The sequence below is a fragment of the Mastomys coucha genome, unplaced genomic scaffold, assembly GCF_008632895.1.
Source record: "Mastomys coucha isolate ucsf_1 unplaced genomic scaffold, UCSF_Mcou_1 pScaffold6, whole genome shotgun sequence".
Classification (NCBI taxonomy): Eukaryota; Metazoa; Chordata; class Mammalia; order Rodentia; family Muridae; genus Mastomys; species Mastomys coucha.
Genome location: NW_022196912.1, coordinates 113,355,697 through 113,383,092, shown reverse-complemented (window position 1 = coordinate 113,383,092; position 27,396 = coordinate 113,355,697). Strand labels below are relative to the sequence as shown.

General features: G+C 46.9%; 1 protein-coding gene and 1 long non-coding RNA gene across 8 annotated transcripts in view; one reads left to right on the top strand and one right to left on the bottom strand.

Annotated features, from left to right (window-relative positions):
• Positions 1 to 27,396, top strand: part of Foxn3 (forkhead box N3) — a 382,814-nt gene that overhangs the window by 208,794 nt on the left and 146,624 nt on the right. For all 7 annotated transcript variants that reach the window (XM_031356754.1, XM_031356755.1, XM_031356753.1 and 4 more), the window contains one exon: positions 21,767 to 21,879. In XM_031356754.1, the coding sequence (XP_031212614.1) occupies positions 21,767 to 21,879 (113 nt within the window). The remainder of the gene's footprint in view (positions 1 to 21,766; positions 21,880 to 27,396) is intronic.
• Positions 11,593 to 22,638, bottom strand: LOC116080379. Its single transcript, XR_004114424.1, has 3 exons — positions 22,076 to 22,638; positions 16,161 to 16,345; positions 11,593 to 11,865 (listed from the first exon to the last, which is right to left on the bottom strand). It is a non-coding gene; the product is annotated as an uncharacterized LOC116080379 (long non-coding RNA).

Genomic DNA, 27,396 nt, shown 5'->3' with positions numbered 1-27,396 from the left:
ATTCCAGGACAGCCAGGGCTACACAGAGAAACCCTATCTCAAGAAACCAAAAAAGAAAAGAAAAGAAAAGAACAGAAAAGAAAAGAAAAAATAGGACTCATCAAGAGACATTGGCTACAGCAAAAACTCTTAGTACATGAGGGGCCTGGGGAAAGTGGTGTGCACCAGAGGTAAGCTTGTTCTCCTTGCAGAGCTGAGTATGTGGTGGGTTATGCCCTCACCCATGCCCTGGAGCAGCCATTCCTCATGGGGGATGATTCTGTACCGTGGAACACTTGGGCTACACAAACAGCCGAATACGTGCTCTTGGGGCAAGCTCTTCCCAGGTGAACTCAGCTTCTTTAAATATCAGATAGGAGGGCCACCTGTGCGGGGGGTGATGTGGGGTGGGGTAGGAGGTATTGATCTGTAACACCCTCCAGCATTTACCTTCAGAGAGGTTAGAATTTAATCTTCCTTCTCAGAATATAGGCCTGGTTCCAGTGACAGGAGAAAAGCCAGGACTTTGCTTCTGCGCCCTTCTCACCAGTTTATCTTCATTTTCTTCCCTTCCAAAAAGGTAGAAACCTCATGGTATGAAAGAAGTATTGTATGTGCTCCATCTCATAGTGATAAGCTCAAGAATGCTTCTTTTATTTCAAGGAGAAACAACTTGATCTGAAACATCACGGTGCAGTGGTGGGGAATCCGATGATGTCTGATCTCTCAGCAGCAGACAGATTGGTGTGTTCTAAGTGCCTGTCCCAGGATTCCTCACAGGCTGCTAGGGATGTCCCCAGACATGTCTGGTTCTCAGAACAGCCTTGTGGGTACACAAGAGGGAGTCTGTAATTGCAGAAGTTGCAGTACTCCTCAGCTAAAGTAGTAGACGTCTGGCATCCTCTAGACTGCTGTCTGCATCCCCGACCCACAGTGCACACCAACCACACTTGTATCCTGAGACTCAGGCTTCCCCTTATTAGTGGATGGACAATGTCACGAGGGAGCTGAGACTGTCCCTCTATGTCAGGGGCCAGTTTTCTGCTTTGACCTGGAACTTCCTTATTGTTGGAGAAAGAATAATCTTGGTGCTGAACAAAGGAACATAGAAACAAAGAGAGAGTAATTCGGCAGGGTGATTTCTTTTTGCAAAGGGGGTGGCTAGAACCCAAACTGGTTTAGCAGACACTCCCTAAAATGACCTATGTTCCTTTTACCCCAATGGTGACTGCATCTCATCTCCTTGGTGGGAACTCGACCTCATGGCCCAGTGTGATTGGCTAAGTGAGGTGGTTCCAGGAAAACCAAGGCCCTCAGAAAACAGTTTCTTGCACTATTGTGTCAGTGAGTTAGGGTGACCATGGAAAAGCACCACAGTGTATGTGACTTAAACAATAAGATTTTTGTGTATACACATCTGTTTCCATGTGTGTATAAACATGTAAAGGCCAGAGGTCAACCTCTGGTCTCCTTTCCTAGGGAGCCATCCATCTTGTTTGTTTGTTTGTTTGCTTGTTTGTTTTTGTTTTTTGAGACAGGGTTTCTCTGAGTAGCCCTGGCTGTCTTGGAACTCACTCTGTAGACCAGACTGGCCTACAACTCAAAAATCCACCTGTTCTGCCTCCCAAGTGCTGGGACTAAAGGCATGCGCCACCACTGCCTGGCCATCTTGTTCTTTTGAAACAGGGTGTCTCACTGGCCTGGGGTTTTCCAAGCAGGCTGGTCTGGATAGGCAGCAAGGCCCAGATCTGTCTGTCTCTACCTGCCCAGTGCTGGGATTGCATGAGTATGCTTGTGCATGCCCTGTCCTTCACTGGGTCCTGGGAGTCGAACTTAGGTCTCTTTCTTGTGTGGTGAGTATTTTATGGTCTGAGCAGTCTCCATCTCCACCACCTCCATTTATTATGACAAACCTTCAGATAACATAAAAGTAGAACAGTTCTTCATCCTTACACTCAGCATGGATCTCAGGAACAGACATATTGCTCTCTGTAACCACAGCACTGTTATCCTCTCAAGGAAACTTAGAGTGATTCCTCACAGCATCTCATCCACACCATATTGAGGTTTCTGTTGGCACCTAACAAAGTCTTCAGGGACTTTCTGCTGTCATGTTCCCCTCCCTCACACTCAAGGCCAAATGCAGTTATACCCGCTTTCTTATGACACTGTTGAACTTGGCCCTGTGTCCTCTGGAAGTCAGGTCTAAATGACCCCAGGTCCCATGCGTTTCATTAAGCAGTTGACAGTTAATGCCAGGTGAGACCTTACCCATCAGAGCTCTCTGGGCTGATCCCAGGTAGAGAAGCTTGCTTTAGGCAGGTTTCCACTGGATAATGGTGCACTTTGCCTTTTACCATGAGGATGCACACCACAGGGACCCGATTTGGGACCTCGTAGGTACCCGTTGACAGCTTCTGCCTGAGCCATTTCCATGGGAGTTTCAAGAGGGTGACTGATAATTCTATCACTAGCTGATAGTTCTTAACATGGAACTGTAAGGACCAATTTTTACTGAAAAAGTTGAGTACAATAATCGCTCCTAATGGTGGGGAATAAATCCCTCTCTGTGATTCTCACTGTGGACTCATGGGGTTTTCTCTAGGCAGTGTTTTATAATCAATTGCAACCATTATTTTGATGCTCAAATTATCGTAGATTCAGCCCGTGAGACCCTTTCAGGCTGCATTTTATGCCCTTTGAACATGTCCCTTCTAGTCTGTAACTACTTCCTTGTGGCTTAAGCTTCTCTTACATTTTTCTATTTCAAGACCTGAAATCATTCATTTTTCCTAATAAGCCTTGATTTAAAAAAACAAATACCCCCCAAAACAAAACAAAACATTTCATGCAGCTCAAGCTGGCCTTAACTTCTAATTCTGGGATTATAAGTGTGTGCCAGTATGCCAGGCTTCATGACTTTACATACGTGCTCTTAACCACCAAGCCAACTCTAACCCCTAAAATTTAATAATAATAATAATAATAATAATAACGATGATGATGATAATAAATTTGTTCTTATTTTTTAATAAATCAACTTTGTTGGGACATAATTTACACACACATAATTAAATTGTACTTAGAGGAGATGTTTTGACTTGGGCTAGAGAGATGGCTTAGTGTAGGCATAGGAGCTGCCACCAAAGCCCGGTAGGGACTTCAACACGCTTCCCCTGCAAACTGTATTCAAACATAAGAGAAGAATGAGGCTGCTATGTGCACTCACGTACCTTCCCCACTGAGCCCTCTCCTCTGCCCAGCATACCGTTTCTGGGAATGGTGAACGCGCTGTGGGGACTTCCTCCTCAGTGAGTTGTGTGTTTCCTGAGGGCTTGTTTCCTGCAGATTCACCTCATGGCAGATTCTGGGTTGTTTTCAGTTTTTAGGAATTATGAGTAAAGCGTCTTGAAGGAGTCTCTTTGAAGACCTGTGGCTTTATTCACTTGAGGATGGCCTTAGATTAGGAATCTGTTAGGTGGCTCATGTTCTAAGCATATGTGTAACTGTTTGTGAAATCACCAGGCTCGTTTTACAAGCTAGTCTATAGTACTCCTTCATTGCTTCCTGTCCTGGCCAGTGCTTACATTGTCAGTAAGTACTCATAGTGTGTTATTCTAATTGGTGTTGTGTATCCTTGACTTTGTCTACAGTTTAAATAGTCAAGCATTTGTGTGTTGAAGACAAAACATTGATGAAGTAAAATACCAAAGTTTGATTTCCTTCAGTTCTGCTCTGGTGTAAGTGATTTAAATGATCGGAGGCTCTCTTACACACCCGCTGTGTGCTAGACACGGGCATACCTGTTATGAGCAAAAGTGAAACGGGGTGCTAGGGAAATGGCTCACTGGATAAGAGATGGAGTCACAAAGACCTAAGTTCAAGTTTCCAGTACCCATCTTAAAAATTGGTGATCCTGGGCCCGTTCCTCAGTCAACTGCAGCATTGGGAGAGTAGGCCCTACACCTTGCCTGGGCAGTAGAGTTGTAGGTAAGCTACCCCGGGGGCGGGAGAGCTGGTACACTGACCAGCTTGGATATCATTCAGGCCCAGACTTTGAATTTGCCCTCCCCAACATCTACCCCACTGATGAAACTGCTGTAGGGGCCAGTCCTGTAGATCCAAAGCTACAGGATCTTTATAATACAAGGCAACAACAGGAGGAGTCCCAGTGAGGTTCCAGGATCAATAGAGTAGCAGAAGCCAGAGGCCTCATACCAGATCAGTGAGTCATTGCAGTGAACATTCGAAAGCAAAGAAAAGTGGGCAAAGGGGTAGACTGTGGCACGCTCCAGTTTCTACAAGGAGATCCTTTTCTTTGTTGGAAGGGAGGATGCAAGGGTAGAGGATGGGTATGAGGCGTGGGGGAGATGAGTGGGATTGGGGTACATGGTGTGAAATTCACAACAAACTAATAAAAAGTTAAACAACAGTTGGTGAGCCCTGGGGCTGGAAGGTGGCATGCATGCGGACACACCTGTTAACAGTGGTTCCATACGCCTTGAGTACCTGGGACACTTGGCTCAGTCACAAGAGCTTGTGGGATTAGTGAAGCTCCCAGTGGTCAAGTGGGTCATGGAGGAGGCTTGTTAATATTAAAAGATTCTCTTTCATCCCTAGTGATGTAGCTCAGTTGGTAGAGTGCTTGCCCAGAATACATGAAGCCCCAAGTTCCTGTATCTTTCGTGGTCAAGCAAGCCTGTAGCCTCAGAACCTCAAGGGGAGGAGACCAAAGAATGGCTGAGACTTGCTGGCCACCAGCATAGCTCCTGTTTCCAGAATAACATCAGCAAGTTATAGAACTGGATGCCCAACATCCTTCTCTGATCCCCATGAAAGCATGGGCTCAGGTACCTGCACACCATGCTCATGCATACCATACACAGACACTGAGAGAGAGAGAGAAAGAGAGAGAGAAAGAGACAGAGAGAGACAGAGAGAGACAGAGACAGAGAGAGAGACACAGAGAGAGAGAGACAGAGACAGAGACAGAGACAGAGACAGACAACTGGAGAAAAGGGGAAAGAATTGTCATGAGGCTTAGATGAGCTAAGGAACAGTAGTTAATCAGCCACACATGCTGTGTGCCTACAGGGAGGCCATAAGAGGCTAAGGCTATCCTATAGAGATCTCATCCTGCTTTCCCAAGAAAGACATTCTGCCTACGTGCTCCCTCACTTCATACTGGTTGCAAAATACTTCAGTGTGAAATGCTGTAATTTCGGGGCTTGTACCAACAGGCTTTGCCCCTGGGAAGTCAACACCAGCCACTGTGGGAACCCAGGGTTCCCAGGGAGCCAGAGAAGCCTGCACTTGATCGTTTGGCTTAGATAACATGCCTCAGAGCCTTGCTCCTCCCAAGCCCTGACTGAAACATTCCTTCAGAGTCTAAAAAGTAAGCTAGGGGTGATACATGCCTCTATAATCCCAGCACTGGGGAGGCTGAGGCAGGAGGATTGTTGAGAGTGATTAAAGAATATCAAGCAGGGCTAGAGTATGTACTCAGTAGTAGAGTGCTAGCTTGGTATGAGTGAGGTCATAGGCACCATCTCTTCCACCACAAAAGAGTCCATAAACTTATGCTAAGTCTGTTGATCCCATGTCTGTTCCCCTCCCTGTCCTCCTTTTATGCCCCTTAGGGATGCTCGTGCCCCCCTCCCCCAGTCGGGCAGCTCATAGTACTAAACTTAAAGAGATTTGAGTGTTGTTCTGAGTTCCTCCTGCCCACACCCTGATATGCAGCAGAACACCTGTGGTCCTCAGGTTGGGGTGGCTGGGTGTTCTTGTGACACATAATTGAATGGTGTTCTTCTTAGAGTAAATGAATTCAGACCCTGTGACTACAGTCTCTGTACAGCATCTCAGGTAAGATGTTCTGTCAGTGGTTGCCGTAGGATCACAGGCTTCTGAGCTGTTGTTCACTCTGCAGTTGGCTCTAAATGCAGCTTTTATATGCATTCTGAACAACTCAGAACCATAGTGGCAATGGATGATACCCTTAGAAAGGAATCCTGCCGTGTATTTTTAGCAACAACATACTTCTCTAATTCTGTAATTGAGTTCCATGCTCTGCAGCTTACTTCACCGATGGCTCTGCTCTTCCAAGGTCCAACACCATGTAATGAATTATTTCAGAGGTATAGATGACCTATTTTTTGACTGCCCATGACCTAAATTGTATAGGAATTATTATGCACCTACTGTGGTATGTAGATTCTAAGGGTTAAATTCTAGGGTAATCTTCTGGTTCTAGCTTGTCAGTCACAGTCCTGGCAGGAGACTGATGCCTCCCTAAAGTGAGGTAACTAAGGAGAATCTGATAAAGGACTAGTTCTCGGCTGTGGGTGAGCAAGTGGATGGGAAAGCAGCCTGGGATGGTGTGCTCACACTACAGGGAAGGTGGAAACAGGATGTGGAAGGGCGCGTTCTTACCCTCTGGGGCTGAAGGGGTTAAAAAAAAGCAGCTGAGCTTCTCAATGGCCAGAAGGGAGCAGAACCTTGAGAAGTAGATGCAGGGAACCCACTGAGCCTAAGAGGACCAGGTCTGGGATAAAGCCCTGCTCCTGCTGCTCCCTGCTGCTCCCTGCTGCTCCTGCTGCTCCCTGCTGCTCCCTGCTGCTCCCTGCTCCACCCTTTCCCACAGCTCTCTGGTGTTTCCCATTAGAGGAGCCAGAGAGGAAGACAGTGAGAAAGGGATCCTGTGGATAGGTTGTCTTAATGTCACCTTGGTGTGGGAAGGGAGCAGGTTGCCCTGCTGGGCAGTTTGAATAAGTGCAGCACATAAGCAAAGCGCGCGCGCGCACACGTGTGTGTGTGTGTGTGTGTGTGTGTGTGTGTGTGTAGATGTGTGTATGTGTGAGTCTGTGTATGTGTGAGTGTGTGTGTATAGGTGTGTGAGTGTGTGTAGGTGTGTGTGTAGATGTGTGTGTGAGTGAGTGTGTGTAGATGTGTGTGTGAGTGTGTATGTGTGAGTGTGTGTGTATAGGTGTGTGAGTGTGTGTGTGTAGGTGTGTGTATAGATGTGTGTATGTGTGAGTGTGAGTGTGTGTAGGTGTGAGTGTGTGTGTATATGTGAGTGAGTGTGTGTGTATGTGTGAGTGTGTGTGTATGTGTGAGTGTGTGTATGTGTGAGTGTGTGTGTATGTGTGAGTGGGTGTGTGAGTGTGTATGTGAGTGTGTGTATGTGTGTGTGTGTTGTGTGCTCCTTGAGTACCTGGCTCACAAGTGCTAGTGGGATTAGTGAGGCTCCCAGTGGTCAAGTGGGTCATGGAGGAGGCTTGTTAATATTTAAAGATCTTTCTTTCATCCCTGGTGATGTAGCTCAGTTGGTAGAGAGCCTGCCTAGTATCCATGAAGCCCCAGGTTTCCTAGCACTCTATAAACCAGATATGATAGCACACCTATATAATTCTGGAGGCTTTAGGAGTTCAAAGTTCATCATCCACATAGCAAGTTTGAAGTCAGTCTCAGCTATATGACAACACCCCTCCCCCCAAAAAATGTCTCAGACTTTTCAGACAAGTTTTGATAGTCTTAGTTGATAACTACGTTTCCATATTGAGAGGGGGTACAAAAGTGAAAGGCTCTTTCCCAAGGTGTCATGCCTCTCCTCACTGTTGTTTGTGGCCCCCTCCTCCACCCCAGGCCATGAAGTCCTCCTGAGAGCTGTTGTCCTGGGTGAGTGCCTCTGAGGTCAGGGGAGGGTACCAAGTGCCCACTCTCATCCTCTTCCCCCCCCCATCTCTCCTTTCCTCCCTCCCTCCCTCCCTCCCTTATTCCTTTAAATAAGGTCTTCACTAACCCTGAAGCTGGATCAGTGGCCAGTGAGCCCAGTGATTCTCCTGTCTGCACCCCCAGCCCCATATCCCAGAGTTGGGGTTACAGGCACTTGGCATATGGTGGTTACACCTAGCTTTTAAAGGTGTGTGCTGGGATTCACATGTGCAAGCTCTTTGTTAAACCACATCCCTAGCACAGATTGCTGTGTGTGGAGGCCAGAGATAGACATTGGGACTTCCTTCTTCTCTGTCTTGCTTGCTGAGACAGGAGCTCACTGAATCTGGAGATTGTGCTCAGCTGGGCCAGCTAGCAGCCCAGGGACCCTCCCTGTCCCCGCCTCCCCAGCCGGAGTGTGTTTTTACGTGGTGCTCTCTGAGTTGACACTTTAGACTGAGCCACCGCCCCGCCCCTGGGGTTCTTTTTGCCAGTCAGATCCAGTTGCCATAAGTCTCTGTGTGGTTTTGTTGGGCTTCCCCCCCCCTTTTTTGTTGTTGTTTGTTTGTTTGTTTGTTTGTTGTGTATGTGTGTGTGGTTTTTTTTGTTTGTTTTGTTTCTGAGGCAGGGTCTCATGTAGCCCAGGCTAGCCTCAAATCTGATAAGTAGCCAGGAATGACTTTGAACTCTTGGTCTAGGTTTGGCCTCCCTAGTGCTGGTATCACAGCTGTGTGCCACCATCCTTGCTTAGTCTAAATAATTCTGAAAGAACTACATTGGCTTTGGTTTTCTCTTTTCTCTCCTTCATTTCTAAGCACACTGTCTTAATTTTTTTTCCTAAGTAGCACACATTTTAAGAGATACTTTCTTACCACTAGAATACAGAAAACTTAGCAAGCATCAGTGCAGGTGTATACAAGCTGTCCCCACTTTCATCTTGGTGTAGACCCTTATGCAGATGTGAGAACCTTGGGAGCCACATACTCATAACTGGAAATACTTGTGGCAGGGCTGGGTTTGTCATAGCTCACCTGAGGGATACAGCTTTGAACTCAGCCTCCGCCTCTTGATCATCATGATCTGGACCAGGGGTCATCCTTCCAGGGTTTGGTTTTTATGGCTATAAATGAATTTTAAAAACCTGCTCAGATTGTGTTATAGGGTCATTTAGGTATGTGATCACCCTTCAACATTTGCCATACAAATGGAGATGGGATATTTTTACAGATGGTCACATGCCATAGTGAGAACTGCAGTGCCATTGGCTTTGGCTTTTGAAGAAATTCTCTCTCTCTCTCTCTCTCTCTCTCTCTCTCTCTCTCTCTGTGTGTGTGTGTGTGTGTGTGTGTGTGTGTGTGTGTGGTGTGGTGTGTGTGTGTCTATTTTGGAATATCCATTGCTTATTATAGTGGGCAATCTTAAAATTAACTGTGATTTAAAATGTGGCATGTAGTACATGTCGAGGCTGATCCCTGCCTGATCCCTGGTATCTGTCATGGTATGTTTGGGGTGAGGGTGCAGCAACATTTTTGATGTTACTTTCATTGACCCCGGGCAAGTCTGTTAGATCCTCTGAGTGCCCTATTTCTTTCTCCTAACACTCCACACCGGCCAGGCTGGGAGAGTTATGGAGGAACAGGTGTCAGGGTTGAGAGCTCACTGGGCACATGGTTTGTTAATGTGAGTGGCATGACGGCTGCTGTCCCTTTGCGGCTCCTTTGCCACCCTCATTGAAGAGTGTGTGTCTGGGTTGTATGCAGGGCTGTACCTTACCACAGGTGACTCAGCCGTATACAGAATGCATTCAGTATTCCTTGCATAAAATTACCACAGACAATCTGAAACTTTTCACCAACAGCCTTCCATTGGCGGTTAGAGCGCCCTGAGCAGTTGCCAGCTTTCAGTCCAAGGGATGAGCCTGAAGAACTTAGGTCCTTTGTGCCTCCGGTTGCTATGAATTCTCAAGTGAGCTCAGAAAGACTGACGAACGTCTGTGTTGTCCAAGGTGCCCCTCTGTCCATGTTAGGGTCTTACAGACTTCGTGCTTGTTGTCTAGGTGAATCTCCATGTGCCTGGCACCAAAAATCAGCAAATATGGATGCTCCAGCCAGACTCACAGAAGGAGGGGTGGGATGTGACAGTTATTAATATTATCAGCTTCCTCCTATCTTGGATCAGTTCAGAAGGCATGCTCCTCAAATACCTGTGGAGGATCATTCAGATGACGTCATCCCCTGGGCTCCTCTGTGAGAGATTATTGTTATCTTGATTAGATGAATGAAGTGGGAAAACCCACCCTAAAAGAGCAAGGCTGAAGCAGCCCAGGCCTTGAGTCCTGACCTGCGTGAGAAGAGGAAGCGAAGCTGAACATAGTTGCCTCTCTCTGCTGTCTGGGCTGTGGACATAGTGTGACAGTGCTTAGAGCTCCTGTGCCCCGACTTCTGCTGCTGCCATGCCATGGCGGGTACTTTTAAACTGTGAGCCGAGCACACCCTCTCTCCTCTAAGTTGCTTTTTTTCAGTGTATTTTTATCACACACAGGAAAAGTGACCAATATAATGTGTTTGGGGGGGGGGGGTTGCCTTTTAAATTACCCAAAACAGGCCTCTAGGAGATGAGGCATGCCCCAGAGAGGGGAGGTTTTGGAGGTAGCTGGCTGGCTGTGCCGCTTCCTTAAGTCACTGTGTTTAGAAGCTCAGGCCTCCACACTTGGCACTGTACAGTGAGCTGTTCTAGGGCCAGGTGAACTGCCCTACCATCGGTGTGGCACTGTGGGATTCCTCCATGTCCTGCCTCCATCTTTCTTTCTCTGCTCTTCTTCTTCATGTGCCGGCCATAGATAGGGCTCCTGTTCCCCCTTGAAGTTTGGGGCTGGCAGTTTGCCTCCCCAATCAATACCTACTTTGGCAGCTCACTCTTTTTCTTAGTTTTGTCCATTTTAATCAAGACTTAGTAGAATTTAAAGGCCCTGCAACACTTTTCTGTTATTTGGCCCTTCAGCTGTCCTGTACTTGGGTCCTAGGTGGTGTCAGATCTGTTGGTTTGTATCGTGATGCCACACGGATGAGGTCCCTATGCAAACACTGTTGAAGGCTGTCTGTCCTTCACTATTAGAATACCTGGGCTGGAGTTTAAAGTCACAGGGACGGCAATTTCTCCCTAAAAGTGGGATCAGTACTCGCTGAGGCTGAGAGCTGGATCCAGAGCTCAAGAGTTCCCAAGAAGGCTTTGGTCTTGTCAGGAAGGGTGTGGTATGTCCTTGGTCACCAGTGGGCCCAGGCCACTCCCTGCAAACTAGCATACAGCCCAGTGACTTTGTTTAACTCAGAACTCAAGTCCTGTGATTTTGATTTTATTTTTAGCAAGTGGCCCTAATGCCGCTTCCCTTGCTGTGCCCACCTGTCGTTACCACTTAGAGTCTGGCCTGCTTCCAGCAACTTCAAGTTTTGGAAATAACTTGATCAAGTTATATGTGCCAGTTAGATAAGAGCACACTGGGACATTTAAAAATAAATGAGTAACTATGGGTAACCAAAAGATAAAGTGGCCCTGGGAGGGCAGGTTGTAATCCATCCAGGGGTGTCTGTGTTATCTAGGGGTGTCTGTGTATGTCAGACTCCAGCCAGCTGTAATTTCCCTCATAAAATATTATTGCTGTTTCTGAGTCACTCGAAAGCTGGCAGTGGTACGGGAAGGAGTGTAGTGTCAGCCAGAGCTCCACTCCTGCTCCGCTTCATACAGGCTCTTTATAGCGTCCTTTCCTGTGTCTTTATCATCCAAAATTAACCAAGAGTTTTCTGAGTAAATGCTATGAGTGCTGGATTTTACTCTTGGCATCTCTTAGCTTTAAGTTAGTTCACTGTTTAGACAATAAAAAGACCGGAAAAGAGCAGTCACATATAGGACTTAAATTTTGTTTTTAGTTTTTTATTATTATTGTTTGTGTGTGTGCACGAGTGTCATAGGGCATGCATGAGAACAACTCTTGAAGGTTTGTTCTCTCTTCACTGTGTCTTCCGGGCTTCACACTCAGGTCAACAAGCGTGGGAATCAAGCACTTGACTCACGGAGGCTTCTAACCACCTCAAACACAGGTCTTTATCCCTCTGCTTGTCTTTGTAATTTGCTTGCAAGTTTGAGGCCAGCCTGGGCTACCTAGCAAGACTATCTTTTCTTTAAAAAAAAAAAAAAAAAAAAGACTGTTAAGTTTAGTACTAACAAGTCTTATTGCAAAAAAGAGATGCATGTGCACCCCATAGTGGATACATATTTATTGCATTTGCATATTTATTGTGGGTGTGTATATATGTGTATATGTGCATGTGTGTGATGGTCAGAGGACAGACAATAAGAGGGAGTCAGTTCTCTCCTATCCTGTGAGAACCAGGAGTTGAACTCAGTTTATCAGGCATGGTAGTACACTTGGAATCATCTTGCCAATCGTTATTATTATTTTTCTTGACATGCCTGTGTGTGCAGATGCAGATGTGGGCTCTGAGGTCTGACATTACCTGGCGCTGACATTGGAGGTTGGTGGAGAAATGGCAGGATGGGATGGGTCCTTGCCCTTTTTTTGTGTTTCTCCTAGAGATTAATTTGATTTTAATCAAATTTTTGAGTTACTTTGGTTTTACTTAAGTGTGTTAATGTAAGGGAATTATTGGCCCTTCTGCATAGATTAACACACACACACACACACAACTCCACTATTAATGAAGAGTTTGCAATCACCATGTGTGTAAAAGAATCCCTACCCTACTTCTCCCTCCTAGCCAGGTACCTGCAGTGAACAGGTATCATTCAGAGACCTGAGTGTGCCTCTTAAAGAGCTAGGGGACATTGGGGCCACCACAGAGCTCATGGCTTTGCATGTGGCATAGATGACACATTAGAGGTGATTTCCATCTGAAGTCATAGTTGTATTGGCAGGAATGGCAGCTTTTCTCTTTTTGCTACCTAGAGGACACATTGTCTGTAACTTTGGAATATCCTGCACTGGGGCTGGATGGGAACAGATATTCACCTTCCCTTGCTGAGGGGCTAGGACAGCAACATCCTGTCACTCTGGACAGCGTGTTGAGTGAGAAGTTGTTGGTTCTCTTTTTTATCCCTTCTGCTTTGGGGTAAAAACAAACCTCTCCAAACTATTGGAGAGACAGATGCTTAAGGAATCTTAATTTCTTCTCCCCTCCTCTCCCTCCCTCTCCCTCTCCTCTCTCCCTCTCTCCCTCTCTCCCTCTCTCCCTCTCTCCCTCTCTCTCTCTCTGTCCCTCTCTCCCTCTTTCTCTCTTGGCTCTCTCCTTTTCCCTCCCTCCCCCCTCTCTCCCTCTCTCCCTCCTTTTGAGTAATAGTCTTTCTATGTTCTGTGACTGTCCTGAAACTCCCTATGTAGCCCAGGCTGGTCTCGAACTCCCAGAGCTCCACCTGCTTCTGATTGAAGATGTGCTCTACGAGGCCCAGCTGGGATGTTTTAAGTTTCTGCTTCTAGACTGTGTTAGAGGAAGGGGCCCGGGTCTATTTGGAGGAGATTGTGCAGTCACTGTTTTTCTTTTACCTCTCCCCTCCCCCTTCCCCCCCCCCAAGTGGCTAATTTCTGAGATTGTTTCCCCAATAGTTTTGAAATGTAAAGTTTTCCTCCAGTGTCTACAGCCAATAAAATTGTGGAAAGGCCCAAAATCTGACCTGTGCTTAGTGTTTTATCTTGCTGTCCCTCATGTCTCTCGAGGCCCACGTCTGGACAGTATGGTTGTTTGCTAGAGTGACCTTTCTCTGTTCTTTCCCCACCCTCTTCCCCAGTATTGTGTAACTTCTGTTGTCACCACAGAAGTTAAATGGACTTCCTTAAGCCTCTTGTGGGCTGGGTGGGTGCCCTAGGCACTTTGTTTGCCGGTGTCACGTTTTGGACCTAGAAGGCTATCTCTGACATGCAGATGAAGAAATGTAATGAAGAACCCACATAGTGTCTCTCAACCTCCACTCCAGGGAGCACAGCATCTTAGCAACATAGGCAGGAGCCACACAGGCATATTTCTGTGCTCTTAGGAGCCTCCTTTCTAGAATGTTCTCCAGAGAAGCTCTGGCATCACTCTTGGTTCCCTCTTATGGACACACAGGCATGAAGTAGTTGCCTCTCAACCTCAGGAGCTACAGTCTATGCCACAGAGAGCGTCAGTACCTTGGTGGCAGGGGTTGTGGTAGCCAGCAGAGCACTGGAGTGTGAGCCGAGTGTGTGCAGTTTTAAGGCTTTCCTCCCTCAGGTCTCATCTTTGTCCAGCTTGGTGCTCCTGTGGCCTTCTTCGGCCATTATAACTATTCCTTTATAGTTTATTGCCTGCCTTCTTCTAGAGGTCCTGCACTAGGAAAATGGATTCTCCACACCTTGCCCAGCATCTCCTGCCCTATTCTCTACAAATGATGGTAAGTGGCCTGCTTCCAGCAGAGCCCAAGTGACCCGCTTGGCTTAGGCTGAGGAAGTGTGATGGGCCGCTTCCGAGGATACCACCTCCACCCACTGCCCCCTTCCCTAGCTGCCTGGCAGTTTGAACTTGAGGAGCTGAGTGCAAGCTGAGCTCCTCAAATATATGAGGAGGAGCCAGAAGTCAGGAAGAGGCAGAGAACCAGGCCCAGTGTGTGGGAAACTGTGTTGTAGCCTGGTTGGCTCCAGAGGTTAGCTAACCACCTGGGTGAAATGAACTGGAGTCGTCTGGAAGACTTTTAGCCTCCCTGAACCTGGGCAGAGTTTATACGTGTTGTGAGGTGTGGCAACGTGATAAAAATGGCAGCTGACTCCCCTCCCACTCCCCCAGAAAGCTAAGTGTTACTTGATGACAGGCGAGTGAACTTTATGATTTCCAGCTTCCATGTGAGAACACCTCCCTACATAGGGCACAGGGGCCCAGAGCCTCCCACCTCCAGCCCACTCCCAGTGCTGCAGCTCTTCCAGAACCTCTGCTCTCTACTTTATCCTCTGAGCCAGTCTGCTCCCCACCCTGTCCAGGAGGGGCTGCGGGCCTGCTCTTCAGAGCAGAGACCTCTGATAGGAAGCCCAGAACTCCTACACGGTTACCAGCCGCCGCCCCCCCACCCCCCCCACCCCCACCCCGTGAGGTGCTGAAGACAGAATTCCAGAATTCCACCTCTTTCCTGACTATCCTGACTGTGATTGGCTGGTTCTCTAATCTAAAGTGATCCATTCGTTTCCTCTTCATCTGCACATACTTTGAGCAAAGTGCTTTCTTTAGGCTGATGGGAGGAAACCTCAAGCAAACAGTTATGTGTGACTCCATTTTATTTCTCATGTATGTGTGGATGCATGTTTGCGTATATGTGACCACATGTGTGTAAGGTATATGTGCATGTGGGGGCCCAGCATTGATGTTGGGACTCACTCATGGTTGCTTTTACACTTTCTTAGTTGAGGCAAGGTCTCAGTTAGACCCAGTGCTCACCAGTGTGGCTGCTGTCCCTAACAAGCTTGCGTGCAGATCCTTTGTCTCTGCCTTCTGAGGCTGCACTTATTGACAAACCCTCATGCTCACCTGACATTTGTGGGTTCAGGGAATCCAAACCCCACCCTCATAATCAACCAGTTAGCCAGCTCTCCAGCTCAGAGAGAAAGAGAAAGACAGACAGACAGACAGACAGACAGACAGACAGACACAGACATACACACACACACAGAGAGAGAGAGAGAGAGAGAGAGACAGAGACAGAGACAGAGACAGAGAGACAGAGACAGAACAGACAGAGTGACATAAAGGTGTGTGTCATTTTAATGCCGGTTACCTTAATTCGCAGTTGGCAAGTACCTGCTGCTCCTGGGCAGTGGCTGTGTTTTGGAGCACAGTGCTGACAGTGATGGCTATTTAGCTTTTCCTTACCTTCCTAGTGACAGGAGCAGATAGTTGTTGTGCTGTTGCTAAGTGCCAAGCCCAGTGTTGTCTTGTTTCATCCTCACCACAGGCCCAAGAAGCAGATGCTGTTACAGCACACCCACTTACAGACCAGGAAACTGGAGCTCAGAGCAGTTAACTATCTTGCCCAGGGTCACACAGCTGAGAAGCTGAAGCAAAACTTGGACTCCAGTCTGTAGGACTCTAGTTTCCATGCCAACCAAGCTTAAGGGCTGCCCTTTGAAACACTATTGAGTAATGCATTTTATGACCCAGAAAAATCAGAATCAGTGATGGCCCTACATGTAATACACAAAAGTCAGGATGATAGGCCCTGTGGTGACTTAGTTTGGTCAAAAAGTGTTGTAAATTGTAGTATGCAAGTACACAGCACAATGAGGCACAGCCCCATTAATGACTCATTGTGTCTTACTGATGAACATGACTTTTAGTGTGTGTCTGTACATTCCCCTCTCTCTTCTTCCTGTCTGGGAGCACCTGACTTAGATCCCCATTGATGCCCACTCCCTGAGTCTAGAAGGACTAGCCCAAATCTCTTATCAGAAGCCCCCTTACCTGGGCCCTTCTTTTCCTGCAGCCATAGAGCTTTTGAGTTGGACCCTGAACAGAAGTGTGGGGCTCTAGGGCAGAGGGAGCCAGCTGTGCACGGTGGCTTTGCACACGAAGCTTCCTTGAAGCCCAGCCACACTCGCTGGTTACATCTCTGCTTGCTTTGTGTTGTCCTGGTTGCCAGGGTGGAGCTGTGTTGTCAACAACAGAGACCATGGACTTCAGAGGTGGAAAGATTCCCTCTGGCCCTTTAAGAAAAAGTTTACCAAACCTGGCTGCAGCCAGTTGACAGGAGAAATGTCAAGAACTGGACCACTTCAGAGCCAATTACAGGGTCAGTGAGAGACAATAGAGGGGAGATAGGTGGCCTAAGTTTGTGTTCATTTGATATTTCCCCCCCTCCCTTCTCTCCCTGTCTTTCTTTCTTTGTGAGAGCAGAGTCTTTTGTATGTAGCTTAGGCTGGTCTCAAACTCTGTATCGGAGGAGGACCTTGATCTCTTAGTGTCTGTCCTGCCTTCACCTCCTAGTGCTGGGATCCCAGGTTTGCATCTCCACACCTGGCTTTATTTAGTACTGGGGATCGAACCCTGAGCTTCAGGAATTCATGGGCTGACTGAGCATCCCCAGTAAATTCTTACAAATACCGTAACCAATACATTTACTAGATGGGGTCAGAGGTTAGGAATTCAACAAGTTGGATTGTCCTCTCCCTAGTCTTTCTTCTACCTGGCTGGTTACACAAAACCACTGCTTTTCTCTGCCTGGCCCTTTGAATTATTCTCATATCCAATTAGTTTTCCAGAATATATTCTGAAGCTATGTCCTTCCTCCCCCTGCCCCCACTCCCCTCCTGTTCCACCTTTCCCTCCTCCTCCTTCCTTTGCCCTTATACAACTCAATGCCTCTGGTCATTAGACCTGCACACTGAGTCTGACCAGACCCCTCTGGGCAAGCGCTGTGGCCACCCCCAGTGTGCACATGTCCATCCCACAGCAGCATCCCCTCTACCTTTTCCTTCCCGGCCGGTGGTTAGCTTTATACCACTTGACTTGTTCCTCTCTGGAACATAAGCTGCATGAAGGCAGCCACCTTTCTGTGTGGCTTTTAGTCATTAGTATCTCCTCCACGGTGACTGGCAATGAGTTAAATAAGGAGTGAGGGAGGGAAGGAAAGAAGGAATTCTCGAGGGAACAGACAAGTGAAGAAGGAAGGTTGGTTAATTGGTCATTAGCGAAGTTGGGTAATGTTGGAAATATCCCCAGAAATGGCATCTGAGAACCATCAAAAAGTATTTCAAGGTCACCAAGAGAACACATGCAAGTTCCCTCTCCTTTTAAAAACAGGCTCCTGATGGCCACATTTCCCAGGTTCAGCCCAGGAGCTCCACATTAAGAGTGTCTCTTACTACTGCCAGGAGAGACCTTTACCATGGAAAGGGGTGAGAAGGATGAAAAGTTCCCAGTCACTGTCTTAGACTGATGTTTGCTGAACACTTTTAACCAGAACACAAATACACATTGCGTGTACGTAAACACAAATATCTCATTGAATGTTAATACAGATATTTTTTTACTCTTTTCTGTTTGATTTTATTCAGTCCTTTAAAACAATCCTAGTTATGACCCCATTATGCTGGTTTCATGATGTGTTAAGGCATAGTGCCATACAGTTTGAAAAACCAAAGTTTCTGACATGGAGCTCGAGTGCTAGGGAGTCGGCCCAGCAGGAAAGAGCACAGGACCCGAGGTCAGATCTCCAGCACACTCGTAGACAGGCTTGTGCCTGTGCCCACCAGTAAGCCTGGCTCTGAGAGGGTGGAGCAAGGAGGATCCCTGGGGCTTGCTGACCAACTGCCAGCCATGGCACTGCAGGTAAGGCAGCGTGATGGGGCAGGACAGCTGGCATCCTTGTCCCTTCCTGTCCTTTCCGCACAGTGCAAACAGCTTGGTGCTTCCACAGACATGCGCATGCGCGCACACACACACACACATATATACACACACACAGATACACCTCACACACACACACACACACACACACACACATACACTGTGCCTTTTCTTAGGAATTCTCTATCTAGCAAAGGAATTTGATTTGCTAAGTTTAACTGCTATGTGCATTTTACAGAGCTGTGGGCCATGGGGTTTGCAGGGTGTGGGCCACAGTGTGATAGTGAGGCTGCAGAGAAAGCCCCGGCAGACCTTTACAGAAGTCTGGGGAGAATGGACCTTCTCCTGGTAAAGTTCATTTAATGTCCCCCCTTAAAACTTTTTTTTCCTCTCTTGTATGGTGATTTTTGTTTTTTATTAATCAATGGAGTTGGTGGCTCTAGGTAGTTTTTAATTTAAAAGACATAAAAACTTGATTTTACTTTTACTAACTTTAATTTTCCCACTCTTGACTATATTTGGTTTTCTCTGGGCCTTATAATGTATGTGTGCATTAGTGCTTATGCAATCACATAATACATGTACGTGTGTGTGTGTGTGTGTGTGTGTGTGTGTGTGAAAATGCTCCCTTAAGTGAAGGGTTTTATTGTTTTGAATTCCTTAACATTTAATGGTCTGTGACCTTCACAGTCATTTCCATTAAAAAGGTCTGCATTCTTGTTTTCAGAGGAGATGCCGAGATTTCCATAAGTGCTCTGACCCTCAGAGTTATTACACAACTGTAATCAAATTACACCCTTCTGCAGGAGGCATTCAGTACAGCTTTTCCTGACCCTGGAAACTTGAGCCCTCCAATCCCAGTGCATTTCCATTTCAGAAGTTTTTAGCTAACCCGTCTGAATCTCCAGAGAAGGCTTGACAATGTGTTCCCAGCCTCTCCCACCGCCTCAAACCCCAAGGTCTCTCTGCCACTGCTTTTCTCTGGAATGCCTGCAGTTTACAGTGTAAAACACATTCACTAAAATGTAATGTAGCAGTCAACGCCTGTCTGGTGAGGAAAACAACAAAATCCCCCCCACACCCCACAAGAAGAACCAGCAATCCCAGGCCTCTGTGGGGTCAGGGCATGAGCCGTTTCTTTGGATCCAAAGCCTGAGATTGTTAACGAGCTTGTGCTCATTAACACGAAGCGACATGTACTGACCAAACTCAGAAACGTAGGTTCAGTGATCCCGATACTCAAACCTAGGCGACAGGAAATTCTGAAGCTGGAGGGCTGTCTGTGGGGTAGGCTTCCCCAGTAAAGAGTTCCAGTGGCCAGAACCAGTGTGTAGGGTGCACGGGAGGCAGACGGAGTCACCGGTGAAGGGGGCGGGTTAGACTAAAATACCAGAACATCTTACCAACACATAGGGCTCTGATTATTTTAAATGCTTCAGTGTACAAGAACCCCTCCCGTGCCTCTGCTGGACCTAAACACCCCATCAGGTGTAAGCATGTCTAGTCAGGTATGTCCTCTTTCTTAAATCTCTTCTGTGATACACACAGGCATGGCCACTGGGTTTCATAACACACCATCCCTGGGCCGTTTGCCTGTCTCTAACCAGTTAGGGAGCCATGACTTCCTCTGGCACCTCTACTCAGCTACAGCTGCATAAGAACGGTTGTGAGGCTCCAGACTTCCCATTCTTGTTCTTCAGCAGTTGGATCACTTACTGGGGAACTGTTCTGCACAGTCTGGGCTTTAGTCTCTCTAGTCTGTAAATAACATTACAGCATCGTAAACAGGATACCTGAGCTGGGATTGGGAGGATCACATTCTTGGCTTATAGTTGCTTACCCAAGAAGGCTGGTTGGACCCTGAGTGCTTTGTTGCAGGTATTTCCGGGTGAAAGATTAAACCTGTCCTGCCTTGAAAGCCATCTGGATGAAAACAAAGGCCCCTAGGCACCTACCTGCTGCTGGGGCCCGTCTCCTGGCAGAAGTTTTTCTATTGCACATTGGCCATTGGCTATGACCTTCCTTGTATCTTAGGACGTGCTGTGCACTGGCCCCCTGGCTCAACTGGGAGCCTTTGATGAAGAGGTCAGGCCAGCCCTCCCACCCGCAGCCTGGTGGGTGCCTGGCTGGCGGCTTTTACTTCAGTGTGTGTGGTAACTCCCTGTCTTCCCAGCTCTGCCCACACCTGCCCGCTCCTTACCGTTTGGCTTTCTTTAAAGTACGCCATGCATCATATTCCAGAGGAAGAGATAGATGACCCAGAACCTGCCTTACTTGGAAAGCCTGGTCAAACCCTGCAAACTGTGCCAGACTTAAACACTAGTACAGGAAAGGCAAGGCTGTGAAAGGTCTTCGATGCCTTTGAGGTCTTTGATTCCCCAGATGACTAACCCCCTACACATATGTCTTCAGCATAGATGCTCTGGGCCAGAGACCAGTGACTGGCATGGTTCCGGGCATGGCCTCTGACCATGGCTCTGTAGGTCTCCCCTGTCCCCAGTACACCAGAAACTGTTCATTCTAGGTGTCCTGCTGTTACTGCAGCTTGAGAATTCCTTTAACATGTGGTAGTACACAAGGCTCAGAAGAAAGCTATTTGGTGACATGATAACTGAAATACAGACTTGGAAATTCTTCAAAGATTTTTGGAATGGCTTAGCTTTAGTGGTCCTTCCATGCGATCTCCTTGTAATTTTCCTCCCTGTGTTAGTTTAAAGGTTTTCTTGTTTGCTTTCCTAAAAGTTGGAAGACACCACCAGGCTTTGTAGAGGAAAGAGAAGGAAATTACAAACGAAGCATGGGTGGGGTGGGACTAGGTCATTTAGCTTCTTTTCTTTCCAGATCTGTAAATATTTACAGATGACCTTATCAAATGGTTTGGATACACTGACCCAGTAGAAAGCAGGGCAGACAAGAGCAGCTGTTCCCTACCCCTACCCACTGTTAAAGCTGATCTCAGACCAATTGCCTCCAGCCAGCCCAAAAGTGGCCTTCAGGGAAAGCTGCCCCTTTCCCCCCAGGGAACAGTTTTAGCCAATTTACACTTTTAAAGTGTGACCTCCTCTAAAGATTCCTAGAGACCAGAGCAGATTGTTGTGAACTGAAGGACACCCTACCTCCATTAAAAAAAAAAAACCAAAACATTGAATTCTGGCTTAGGTTTGCTATTGTTGCCAGGTCTTTTGTTTCTGAGGGGAAGGTAATTATAAATTCCATTCCAAGCATAAATGTTCTTTTTGTGAGCAAGTTGGGGGTGGGGTGGGGATGGGATACCAAAAACAATGAGTGGATTACGTTTCCATTTTTGTAAGATTGTGCCAGGATAATGTGGTTTAAAACAGCTGGGGGGTTTAGAGCAGAGATGGACTTTCGCTAGGCTGTCTCAGCACCCACAAACGTCAGCCAAGTTAGAGATTTCTGGATGAGACTGAATATTCCTCCAAATTCATACTGGCAAATACAGGATTCTAGTTTTGGGGTAGTTCAGATACGAAAATCCTATTATTGCATCAGCATAATCTGCCAACAACCTGTGCATCTGATCTTTCTACTCAGTGCAGAGAAGAGCAACAAGCATTTAATGGTGTCCTGTTGTCAGAAGACAACATCTGAGTCTGTGGACAGGAAACTTTAGAGAATAACTACAGTAGAGCCCTGCGATTGCCTACTACAAAATGCCCTGTACTGTATTAATACGTTTTCATTTCAATTTTTCTTTGCAGAGTATTGGGAAAGGGTCATTGTGGTGCATAGACCCAGAGTATAGACAAAATCTAATCCAGGCTTTGAAGAAGACACCTCACCACCCACCTCCAACTCCTCAGGCTTATCAAAGGTAAGTAACTCAGACTGTCAGGTTCTTTATTTTTCTTAAAGTCTCCTGGAATTTTGTTATTTTAGCAGAGACAGTCTCTAAAACTAATTTAGTAGGCCATATGAATGGTTTAAAAATAACTACAGACAAATGGGGAAAAGAATTAAGTCTGATGAGGAGGCATAGCCACTAGTGATGCGTTTCCTGGGATGCTTACCGCTTCTGCTGCTCCGAGCTGAGTGTGAATCCAAAAAGGGTTCCTGGTAGGTAAAATAACATCTTCCTGGGTAGAACCAGTTTCAGAGGAAAGTGGACGGCTTTCCTATCTCTGTGTGTCACGCCTTGTTGGGGTAAGAGCAGTGAGTCACGCAGGTGATTCCACCTTCCCATGGCCTTACTGTAGAGATGTGGAAAGAAGGCAGGCTCGATTGTTGTCATCCGGTTTCCATGTCGACAGGCTCCTGAGTGATGGGTTTGTTGTGGTTACTAAGTGTTTGCCTTGAGAACAGCGGCCACTTTCCCTCCTCACGTGTCTGTCTGTCATGAGATTGAGGTGCATTTTTACAAATATACAATGGGAGGGGTGCTAGGTAGATCATCACGGCTTAAAAAGCATGTTAGTGCTATGTTAGAAGAAAGGCCATATAGAACAGAGCCACATTTCAGATTGTGGATGGAGTCTTAGCTTTTCACGGTGCTTGTCATCAGGCCTACCAAGAAAGTTTTACTTTGTCTATTTATGTGTACAGCTGTTTTGCCTGTATTTGTGTCTGTGTAGCATTTGCATGCTTGGTGTCTGTGGAGGCCAAAAGAGGGCATTGCACCCTCTGAAACTGGAATTATAGACAGTTTGAGCCACGCCACTGTGTCAGTGCTAGGAATTGAACCTGGGTCCTCTGGAGGAGCAGCCAGTGCTCTTAATCACTGAGCCATCTTTCCAGTCCCCTACCACGAAATTCTAGAAGACATATAGCAGCGTTTCTTTTGTTAACTATCCAGTTTAGAGAAACTGCCAGTGGAATAGACATTTATGTTAATTGGGAATGGCTTGGTGTTAGAAGGCTGGGGAATTTTACAGTCCACTTGCAGATTTTTCTGTTCTGATGTTTGTTCTGTAGGAGGGCACACAGAGTGAACCTTCCAACGTGGCATTAATGAAGTTCTTATGCGTTCCATCACAGGCCCTATACAATCAGTCTCCGGCAAGAGACGGGAGAAGCAGCTGGGCTCTATGAGGAGACTGCTGTATGTCTGCCTTTGCTAGGCGATTAGCGTGATGGTAGCCATAGTAACTGGAGTGTCTCCATAGTAACGCGTAGCTGAGACAGGTGCACTTGCATCACAAGGCTGTTTGTTGCCTGGCAAAAGGACAGGCCATTAGTACTTAGACATAAGCTGTTGCCTTAGAAACAAATAACCCTACATAGCAACTACAGTTGGTTCGCAAGGGTATTTGGGGGGGCTGGGGAGAAGCAAGGTTGTAGCTGCTTTTGTCTGTGTTCATAAAAATCAGTGGAAGCATACTTTATTTGAAATGACAACTCTAGGTCATATAGCTGTAGGAGGAAGAGACGGGATTTTCCAGAGCAGCCTAGCCTACATTGTAGGAATGTCCAGAAGGGCGGAGCCATATGCCTGCCTCTCTCCTTGTGATTGTAGCCACTCCTGAAATAGAAACTGGGATTGGGGTAGAGAGTTGCTCCTGTATGGTGTTGGTGGGGAGCCTGGCACTAATTATTGGAATATTGTCAATATTCAGTTCCTAAGCTCACCACACTGGTTTCTCTAGTTTCTCCCCTAGAAGTATGTCATGCCCGTTTGCTTCTAGCAAGTTAAAAATGTAGGTATTATTCACTGGGTCGTGTCATTGGTTCATTTAGGCCAGTGTCTTGTTGCCAAATGTGACCCCAAGGAAAACACTGCAATTATTTAATAATTTGAAGGATTATAATAGAGCTCTGGGAGTTGCAAGTAGAATATACACAGGCCAGAGGTATTGTGAGCTGGCTGTAGCCTAATGACTTCTCTTGAGCCTTAATATGGGCATAAAAATGCAGATGAACCAGAGCTTTTATAGTAAATGAGTTCAGATCCAGTTCTATCCCCTGCAGTTCAACAGTTCCCATGCAGGTGCTGAGTATCACATCCATCAAGATCACTGGGTGTAGAGTGAGGTGACAGGAGAGGTCCCAGCCCACATCTTCACAGTTTGAATCCAGAGAGCACCTTGCTCTCTCCATGCCTTTGAAAGGGTTTGCTTGAGGAGCCTATGGTGTGAGAAATCACACTAAGGCCATGCTGGAGAACTGGGAAGGAGTTTCGGTGTACCAGGCCGCTTGTTGATGTAATCCTGGGAAGCCAGAAGTGGAGCAGCCAGTCATAAACAGATACCCAAATGCTGAGTTAACCTGATCTGGCCAGGTCTACTGTGACTCAAGGGATCCTTGTCAGGCCCACGTGAAGCCACTGGGAAGACACCTGGGTAGTGTTTGGCTTCCATGGAGCTGGCATTTGGCATGTGAAGGAAGACAGTGATTATACAAGAAGGGCAGCTATTGCTGTCCCCTGCAGGTGTGCTTGGCAGCAGCATTAGACAGAGCTGCAGGTGGCTGGAAGCTCTGTGAGGAAATCCAGGAGTCTGAAAAACACTGCTGCCCCAAACCCTGTTCACATCCAAAAGGATGCTAAGTCTACACCTGTTTTCCAAGATTTTGTTAGACTGTTCCTCTACACCTGCTTTCTTTTTTATGCTAAATACTGTTTTTAACTAAAAATTGAAGAGCTAGGTGGGTTAGCCTTTGTATTAGTTTACATAGGCCACCCTGACAAAGCGCCACAGCAGAGTGAGTCCTACAGCATCAGGCATTGCCTCTCACCCCATGAGCCCAAGGTGTTAACAGGGTTGGTTTCTTCTGGAGCTGTGGGAGAGGATCTGGCCCAGCCTCTCCCCAGGTTCTGCTGGCTTGTTGTCTATCTGCAGTATTCCTTGGCTTATATTTCACACGACTGTCTCTGCCTCTGTCCTTCTTAGGAGAATGCTAAGCCTTCCTGATTAAAAACTCTCCTTATTCCAGTGTGACTTTAACTTCTCCAAATGTGACACAAATCTCACATTGTGAGATACTAGGGACCTAGGACTTCTCGGTAAGATTTTAGGAAGTTGTAATTCAACCCTTAGCATTCTGGGGAAGCAGAAAGTCCAGGTGTGTTGACAATGCAAAATGGTAGGGGAATTTCAGGACACTGGAGCCATCCTGAAATTGCCCCTATGAGCTAAGGGATGTTGCTGCATTATAAACAACACATAAAGCAAGTGTCTGTGAGCTGGAACTGATGGATACAATTGAGGTCCGTGGCTCATACACAAGAGTCCCATGTAAGTGATGGGAACAGTTCTTCCTTAAGGACTTCTTTTAAGAGTGGACAGTTGAGGAGGGATCCTAAAGGATCGTCTCCATTGCTGCCAGGAAACACTGTGACCAAAGAGTAAGTCAGGAAGGAAAAGGTTTATTCAGCTTCCCCATTGTAGTCCATCATTGAAGGAAATCAGGACAGGAACTCAAAGAGGGCAAGAACCTAGAGGCAGGAGCTGATGCAGAGGCCATGGAGGGGTGCTGCTTACTGGCTTGCTCAGCCTGCTTTCTTATAAAACCCAGGACCACCAGCACAGAGATGGCACCACCCACTGGACTGGGTCCTCCCCTACTGATCACTAATTGAGAAAATGCCTTATAGCTCTTCATAGAGGCACTTCCTTAACTGAGGGTCCCCTTGTCTCTCTGATGACTTTGTGTGTCAACTTGACACATAAAACCAGCCAGTGCAAGGATGCTTATAGTGAGCAAACTTGACAAATGCTACCTGTCAATCAAAGCTCCTCATCTGGGGCTGGAGAGATGTCTCAGCCAGTGGTTAAGCGTGCTAGCTGCTCTTCCAGAGGTCTCAGGTTCAATTCCCAGCATCCACATGGCAGCTCCAAAGCTGAATACACATGTTGCACAGATAAAAATAAGTATGTTTTAAGCTCCTCTTCTGTGGTGAGAAGGCAACAGCAAGCATGCCTGATCTGGTGCCACACTATGTAGTCAGTCTCTTAACTCCGTGACAATACCTCAGGCAAATACTCACTAAAGGAGAAAAGGTAATCTGGGCCTGCAGTTCTTATTCGTAGCCCTCTGCCTCCATTACTTTAGGAAAGTAGCAGCTGGTACCTACACTGTGACAGGAGCACATGTTAGTGGGGGCTGCTCACCTCAGGCAGTGGGCCAACAGAGCGGGGGATGGGGTGGGGGGAAGGGGCTGGAGTTCCAATGTTTCCTTCAAGATAACACTCCCCCCAAACCCCCCCCCCTTACCTAGCTTCCTTCTAGTAGGCCCCGCCTCCATTATCTCCCAGCCACAAGCTAATCTGACCCTTTAGCATGTGGGTCTTTAGAGTAGTAGGGGCAGGTAAATTCTAAGCCAAAAGGGTGGTCTTCTTGCTGAAACCCATAAGCTTGTTTTAACCATGGGGAAAACTCAAACAGTGGGTTTGTCCTCCATGAGGATCGATCGGCTCCAAAACCCTGAGCTGGCACTCCTCACAGCCGCTTAGGTCATCAGAAGCAAGGAATGTCTGAAAAACTTGTGCAGACTAGAGGAGGCTGGGGAGACGGGGTGACTACATAGGAAACATGATCCTGGAACAGAAAAAAGTGCACATCAGTAACTTGTGCATTCAGCTGAAAGCAATGTGCACATGTTGACTTCTTAGTTGTGACAAATGTGCTGTAGTAATGTAGGATGCGTGGTGGAAATGTGAACTAGGGACATGGAAACTCCCCAAGTTGTAGCAGAACAGAAAACTAGCTCTCCAAACACAGAGCCACTGAAGCAGTGACCACCAGGGCTTCTTCCCTCCTTCCACCCTTTGTAGGGTCTGCTGAGCTACAACAAGGGTGTCATAGTCATTTAGCAAGCACAGTTCTTGGCCCTTTCTCGTAGTGAAGTGGTGCTCAGCTGTGCTTTGTAGAGTCCCCATGCCTGAATTCAGGGACTGAGGCCAAATCAGCTTGCCTAAGGACTCCACACCTTTGCCAAGGCTGGATGCAAGCATGGACTTCAGAAAAGGGAAGGCTGTTATTTTTGCATGTCTTGCCTTTTCTTCTGGAAAGCACGGTGGGCTGATTTAATAGTGTGTTTCCTCTGACAGCCCTTCCTCGATAGGGCCTTTCTCATGACGGGATAGGCATGCTTTCATAGATGCTGCTAGAGTGCCTTCTGATCTGTGTTCCCGTCAACTTGAATTATATTTATTTTGTGTGTATGTATGCATTCACATATGGGGGCAGAGGACAACTTGAATTATATTTATTTTGTGTGTATGTATGCATTCACATATGGGGGCAGAGGATCAACTTGCAGAAGCTTTTTCCTTCTACCAACCACATGGTTCCCAGGAATTGAACTCGTGTCCTCAGGCATGGTGACAAACCTTTCTTTATCTGCTGAGCCATCTTGCCAGCTTCCCACCAACTTGTAAATGAAATTCCCAGCTTG